We start from the raw sequence: 6,972 nt of genomic DNA, 5'->3' as shown, positions 1-6,972 counted from the left end.
ACATCATCTAGTAAGTTAATATATATTTTTAGATTAATCGATATATAGTTTCTAGAATATGATATATATCAGTACCAGTGTATAGTTTTCTAGTTTTATTTTTTTTAAAAAAATTATATATATATATATATATGATTTTTTAGATTTTATAAACTCTAGGTGTAAATTTTTTTTAAAAAACGTGAAATTTGGAGGAGAAAAAAAAACTTGGAAAGAAAAAGATTTTATAAATGAGAAAGATGGCTCGATAAGAAAACGTTTTGGAGGGAGTCCATAAAAAAAAAAATATATAGTATATATATATATATATATGCATATATGCATATATGCATATATGCATATATATATATATATATATATGTATGTATGTATGTATGTATGTATGTATTTGTTTAGTAAAAAGAATTCTTACTGTCGGATTTTTTCTCAAGACGGCCACTGGCGTTGCAAAATAGGAAGTCCGGCCCTATGCTTGCTCCTCCGGTAGCCGCTCCATATGCTTTTTGTTCCTCCCTAGCCCACTGATGAGTCAGTGGAAAGGGCAAAGGGCCACTAAAATTGGGGCTGATGCCTTTTCTGTTCCGAGAAGACCTGCTGCGGCACTCGATGGACGTCTCCAATTCGATCCCATCCTTGGCGGAGTCTCCGGATCTCGTCCGACGACCATTGGCGCCGGCTCTGGTATCGGCCCCGCCGGCCGTCTAGAAGCTTCCTGTTCTTCTTGATCTGGAGTAGCCGCCCGAGTCAATAGTCATTCCTCTTTCTCCATCTCTCCTTTTCGTCCTTTGTTTAGCCTTATTACTTTTTCTCTGCTCCACTCGGTGCCGATTTCGGCCATGGCGGTTTTATACTCGGATCTGGCTCTCTCTCTCTCTCGCTCGCTCTCTCTCTCGCTCTCTCTCTCTCTCTCTCTCCTTCCCTCTCTCTCTCTCCGTAGCTGTTGCCAGATCTTGTGCAAGTTCTTTCTTCCTGGGATCTCTATTCTAGAGCTCTGCTAGGGCAGCTCTTCCTTCAAAAGAAAACCCTCGCAGCTCAACCCTGCTCTGCTCTGCTGGTAGAGCGAGTCGAAGAAGCCGTCGCCTCTCCGAGATCGCATCGGTGATGGAGCAGTGGCGCATGAATCGGGTCATGAGCTTCGGGATATCGGACGTGGCGCTGGAGTGCGTGATGGGGTACATCGACGACCCCCGCGACCGGGAGGCCGTCTCCCTGGTGTGCAAGAAGTGGTACCACATCGACGCCATCAGCCGCAAGCACATCACCATCGCCATCTGCTACTCCACCAGCCCCGGCCGGCTCCGGCGGCGCTTCCCCCGCCTCGAGTCCCTCAAGATCAAGGGCAAGCCCCGGGCGGCCATGTTCAATCTCACACCCGAAGACTGGGGCGGCTACGCCGGCCCCTGGGTCGGCGAGATCGCCGACACTTTCAACTGCCTTAAGGCCCTCCACTTCCGCCGGATGATCGTGAAAGACGCCGATATCGGTGTCCTGGTCAAGGCCAGGGGCCACATGCTCCAGGCGCTCAAGCTCGATAAGTGCTCGGGGTTCTCCACCGATGGCCTCTTGCTTGTTGCCCGCTCTTGCAGGTACTCCTGCTTCCGCTTCATCATCAGATTTCCCTTCACCGATTACGTTTTTTTGCCCCCTAGTATTTTCTTGATCTTCTTTTGTTGATAAATTATATGTTTCTTTGCAGGTACTCATTTGAGTCGATTGGATTTTTTTTTTCCGCTCTTACCTGTTATCTGGTGGTGGTATCTTGAATTGTTTAAATTTATTGTGCTCGTCTCTTGTCTCTGTACATTGTCCACTGAATGATGTAGCCATATGTGATGCTAGAGCACGTATATAGTCTATTTGCTCTTGCGCTTAATTTCCTGCTTCTAATATATTTTCACGTCTTTTGCGACAGAAGGCTGCATATATGCTCACTCGATTGTTATAGGTATCTGGCAATTGGGATTGGGGCTTTTAAGATAGGACTCTTGAGATCTTAGATCAATCATTTTGTCTTTTTAAAAATTTTGTTCTTGAGTTCACCAGGGACTCCAGAGCTTATCATAATTCTGGTCTACATAATGTTGTCATTTTGCTCTGATGCTTTTCTGGTTTTCTTTCTTACACTTTCGATAAATGAATCTATGCTTTCTTAGCCTATCATGATCTTATATATTATTCGAATTTCTGGCATTCTGCTGTTGTGTAAAATAAATATGGTTATCTAAAGAGAGATTTTATCATGGTCAAAGCTGCCTATAAACATGCCTAATCAATCTTACTTGTATTGCCTTTCGATGTCCAAGGTGGTACTTTATATTGTACCGAATACATGGTAATAGCTTTTATATAACCTTTTTTCTTAGTTTGTGCATATGCCCATTACTTTTTATTAGTTTGTCCCATGCTAAGACATCTCCATCATGCTCTTGGACACCTCAAATCATGATAAATATACTATTGACGTTGTAATATGCCTTTTTTGACATTGATTGAGATGCTTGTTTATCCAGGGTTGTATTCACTTGATTAATGCTCTCCACCTTCAATCCTTCGATTATTATTAATTTCACCAAGTGTGATAATGGTGGCATATTGCTTAGCCTGTTATATCTGTTTCCTGAATATAAGCTGCTTATATGGGAAGGTGGACTTCATTCTTGAATTCCACAATGTCTTTATCGGCAATTTATTCTTTTGTAATAGTTCTCTTAGATTTAAGCAGCCTTTTTTTTTTAAGGTTCTTCGTAGCCATGACAGGACAGTCATAAACTTATATGTAGCTTAATATTGAAGGAAAAGCCTTATTACACTTACCAGGCATTCATGCTTACAGATTATGTTCAGAATGAGTAGAGGGTACATTAGCCTAGGTAGTCAAGGTTATAGAAACCATACTAAAAACTTCAAGGTGAAGAGTAGTTTCTTCAGGTAGAATTGTAAGGTAGCATCACATGAAAATGTTTAGTACTTTACTCTTTTATTCTTGAGCTCACCATGGACTCTAGACCATGATTATAGAGCTGTGGTGGTGTAGTTTATGTTGCTGGGCCAAAATTGCTGCCTTCGTTCTCTGATGCTATTCTATGTTCTTCTGCCTCAGTATACAATTTATGTGCCTTCAGCTTTTTTTCACAAGAGTAAAATTTGCAGCACTTGTTTATTATGAATATGATTCCCTGTGGAGGGAGTAAATCTTGGTAAAGGCAGCCTATAGATATGGCTAATCTCTTATATAATAATTTCTGAGGTTTATATTTAAAAATTATGTTGTTCGAAAGACTGACTGGATTGGGTAGTTTGATCTAGACTACTCTGAGTCAAGTGTGTTCTGGCAGTGAATTCTAGCTGATTGACATTTTCTTGGCCAAGACTAGATGGAGCTTTTCAGTCCCTCTGGATATAACAGAAATTAATAGAATTGCTATGGTGGCTTCTGGTGGCTTTTAATGCTGTTTGCATTTTATATAGCTTCGTGATCCAATTGGTTGTGTATTATGAAATTTTCAATATGCTGCTGGAGATGAAACTCGGTGATGCAATAGCAATCAATATTGCCAAGCTTTGCTATAATTTTATCTGAGTCAAGCTACATTATGCAATGGCTGAAGAAAGTGGTCATTTGATTCAAATTGCTAAGACTTATAGAGCAAGTGAATCTGATGATCAAGTTGACTCTGCTCCTGCCAAGTAACTTCTTTTTTTTTTTCCTTTCCTTGAAGCTACCATGTGAAGGACGTTCACTTTTATTCTTAATAGGTGTATTTTCACATGCATCATTTTGTTTCAGAAGCACCTGTTACATCTTACTCTTTCCGAATGCTTTTGGTTGCAATGCGGACATCTTTCTTATATTCAGAACTTGCAAAAGACCTCTTCAAGTTGCTTCAAGGGAATGAAATAGTTGCATGACACAATTGAAGAACCCTTGAGAAGCTTCAACTATGTGGCCTATTAAGGTTTTAAACAACTGCATCTTGTTCTGTTAAGGGCCTTTTACAGTTTACAGGCTGCCATAATACTGAGGATTTGGAAAAGATGTTATTTAGCCTTGTCCCTTTTAGGGGAGTTGATGTTTTCTCTTATATATTCCTATTACTTGGTGTGCTGTGCTGATTTGAGAGATGATAGTTGATGCATCCTGCTCCAGGGTGGTGGGAGTGGGTGTGGTATGCTGATGAACATGGCCTTGAATCATGATGAATGATCTATGTTTGACACTGATAGAGTTTTTTTTTGTTTTATTTTATTTTATTTCTCCTCTCAGGTTATACTGGCATGAGTTACTGTTATTTTTTTTTCCTTGTCTAACTGTGCTTGTCACTAAATTCAATCAGTGTAAGAATAGTGAGTAGTTTGGCCTGTTAAATTAATTATTTCCTGGAGCATGTGAAAAGCAGATTTAATGAAGAGTTCCATCATAGAAATCTGCAAGATCTGTTCTGCCCTTTATAGCAAATTATTGATTCTTCTTTTTATTCAGTAGCTCTCTCAGCCATAGACAGCCTTTTTTAGTTCTTAGTCATGATTTTTCAATTCTCAGTTATATGCTTAATGAGAAAAACATTAAGCCTTAACTATGAAGCGCGAGAGAAAAGAAAATATTGTGGCGGAATTGGTGGGTTGCATGTTTCATACTTTATCAGATAGAACAGATTTCAGTTAAGGTCTAATAGGTTATGCTATTTGTAGGTCTGCAACTTTAACAAGAACATGCATCCCCAACCCTCTGATCACAGCTGATTTATATTCCTGCTCCTCCATCGAAAACGTCCCCTTTTAGCTTTCGGCTTATTCTGTTGGTGTATTTAAGGATCTTTGAACACATTGTTAGATGGTAAAGTGAAGACCAACTGGGCTGTTATGTCTGTATACAATAGAGACTAGGTGGTCCTGATATGGAAGGGTTCCTTAGGAAACCTTGATGGGGAGTCTGAGAAATGACTTCTAATGTTCTTAGCTGTTGAATCTAGGGAAGGGTAAAAGGAAAAGGACTCAAAAAGCTGCACCAAATAAGATGTGAAATGCTTTATTGGTTTTAGTTATGTTTATGCAAACAGTTTATTGACCATTTAGGTAAAACTGTAAAAGCATGACAAAACTAACAAACATACCAAACCATGGGTTTCAGCAGTAACTGTGATTTTTGACCTATCTTTCTGGTTGTTAGTTGTTGTAAAACTATCAATCAAATGAAGGATACCTTTGGGCATGTTTCCTTAATTTACATGCGGGAGATCTGATCATTGCATGGTGTTTTTTATTGTGAATCTGTATCAGCATTGTGTAAAGTGTTCCATTGTGTTACATCTCTAGGAGATGTTTGATGATTGTCCAATGCTTGTTCTGTCATTATTCGTGCCATAACCTAGTTATGTTTATCATTGTCTGTCTGCAGATGCCTTAGAACCTTATTTTTGGAAGAAAGCTCTGTTACTGAGAATGATGGTGAATGGCTTCATGAGCTTGCTGTCAATAATTCCGTGCTTGAGACTTTGAATTTCTATATGACGGAGCTTAGAATCTCGCCGCAAGACCTTGAGCTACTAGCCAGGAACTGCCGGTCATTGATTTCTCTGAAGATCAGTGACTGTGATGTCTCTGATCTAGTTGGTTTTTTCCGCACAGCAACAGCACTTGAAGAATTCGGTGGGGGCTCATTTAATGATCAAGCTGGAGAAATCAACAGGTACGAGAGGGTTCGCTTTCCTCCCAGGCTATGCTGCTTGGGACTCCTTTATATGGGGATGAATGAAATGCACATAATATTTCCATTTGCCGCTTCACTCAAGAAGCTAGACCTGCAGTATACTTTCCTCAGCACTGAAGACCATTGTCAGCTGATTCAGCGGTGTCCCAATCTCGAAATTCTTGAGGTACGATATTTAATAACTTTCATTGTCATTTCATTCCACCTGTTTTAAATCTTGTTTCAAGTTGGATTCCATGTCTCTTGGTTGTTCTAAATTTGCTTAATAGGTGAGAAACGTGATTGGAGACCGAGGATTGGAAGTTGTTGCTCAGACATGCAAGAAACTACGCAGGCTCAGAATAGAGCGAGGGGATGATGAACAAGGCCTGGAGGATGAACATGGTAGAGTTTCACAGATAGGGCTGTCAACTCTAGCTCAGGGCTGCCTTGAACTGGAATACCTCGCGGTATATGTATCCGATATCACTAATGCAGCTCTGGAATCTATTGGCACTTTCAGTAAAAACCTCTCTGATTTTCGGCTTGTCCTGCTTGATAGAGAAGAAAGGATAACAGAGTTACCCCTTGACAATGGGGTTCGTGCTTTGTTGAGAGGTTGCACCAAGATTAGAAGGTTTGGTTTTTATCTGAGACCTGGAGGTCTTTCAGATATGGGTCTTGGTTACATTGGCCAGAACAGTAGTAATATCAGGTATATGCTCCTGGGTAATGTTGGGGAATCTGATCTTGGACTTCTGCAATTCTCAAGGGGTTGCCCAAACCTGCAGAAGCTGGAATTGAGGAGCTGTTGCTTTAGTGAGCGTGCCTTGGCCCTAGCAGTATTGCAGCTTCCTTCATTGAGATACTTATGGGTGCATGGATACAAGGCATCACCAACTGGCAGTGACCTTATGGACATGGCCCGCCCCTTCTGGAACATAGAATTCATCCCCCCTAGACAATGTATCGCTTCTCATGAATTTGAAGACAGGCGGGGTGGTGTAGAGAGTCCGGCTCAGATACTTGCATACTACTCCCTTTCTGGAAGGAGGACAGATTACCCAGAATCTGTGATTCCTTTGTATCCACCAGCATGACTGTACATGTGTCCTCTTTTTTTTTAAGCACTTTTTTGCTGCATTCCCTTTTCTGCTGTAACTGCCGTAATATCTGAGTGATGAACGTGTCTATATGTCTTGTTTGTATCGTTTTGAAAATTTAAGCCGTGAGTTAATGAGTTGTGAACTACTTTCTGTAATCAAATGAATTTTAGTCAAAATCAC

The 6,972-nt window shown here is 40.5% G+C and overlaps 1 protein-coding gene across 1 annotated transcript; it reads left to right on the top strand.

Moving 5' to 3' along the window:
* The first annotated feature begins 467 nt into the window (after nucleotides 1-467).
* On the top strand, nucleotides 468-6,972 carry LOC103723578 (coronatine-insensitive protein homolog 1a-like). The gene is made up of 3 exons (XM_008814534.4): nucleotides 468-1,586; nucleotides 5,396-5,873; nucleotides 5,977-6,972. The coding sequence occupies exons 1-3, from the start codon at nucleotides 1,102-1,104 to the stop codon at nucleotides 6,784-6,786; spliced, it is 1,773 nt and encodes a 590-aa protein (XP_008812756.2). The 5' UTR covers nucleotides 468-1,101; the 3' UTR covers nucleotides 6,787-6,972.

The sequence above is a fragment of the Phoenix dactylifera genome, chromosome 13 (assembly GCF_009389715.1).
Source record: "Phoenix dactylifera cultivar Barhee BC4 chromosome 13, palm_55x_up_171113_PBpolish2nd_filt_p, whole genome shotgun sequence".
NCBI lineage: Eukaryota > Viridiplantae > Streptophyta > Magnoliopsida > Arecales > Arecaceae > Phoenix > Phoenix dactylifera.
The sequence above is the reverse complement of the archived record's forward strand: the minus strand, read 5'-3'. Positions and strand labels throughout refer to the sequence as shown.

What these genes read in the sequence shown, in the direction of transcription:
- LOC103723578 (XM_008814534.4), top strand. Translation starts at nt 1,102, where the DNA reads ATGGAGCAGTGGCGCATGAATCGGGTCATGAGCTTCGGGATATCGGAC. An exon ending in CTTGTTGCCCGCTCTTGCAG is followed by an intron (nt 1,587 to 5,395) that starts GTACTCCTGCTT and finishes GTCTGTCTGCAG; the next exon opens with ATGCCTTAGAACCTTATTTT. An exon ending in CCAATCTCGAAATTCTTGAG is followed by an intron (nt 5,874 to 5,976) that starts GTACGATATTTA and finishes TTTGCTTAATAG; the next exon opens with GTGAGAAACGTGATTGGAGA.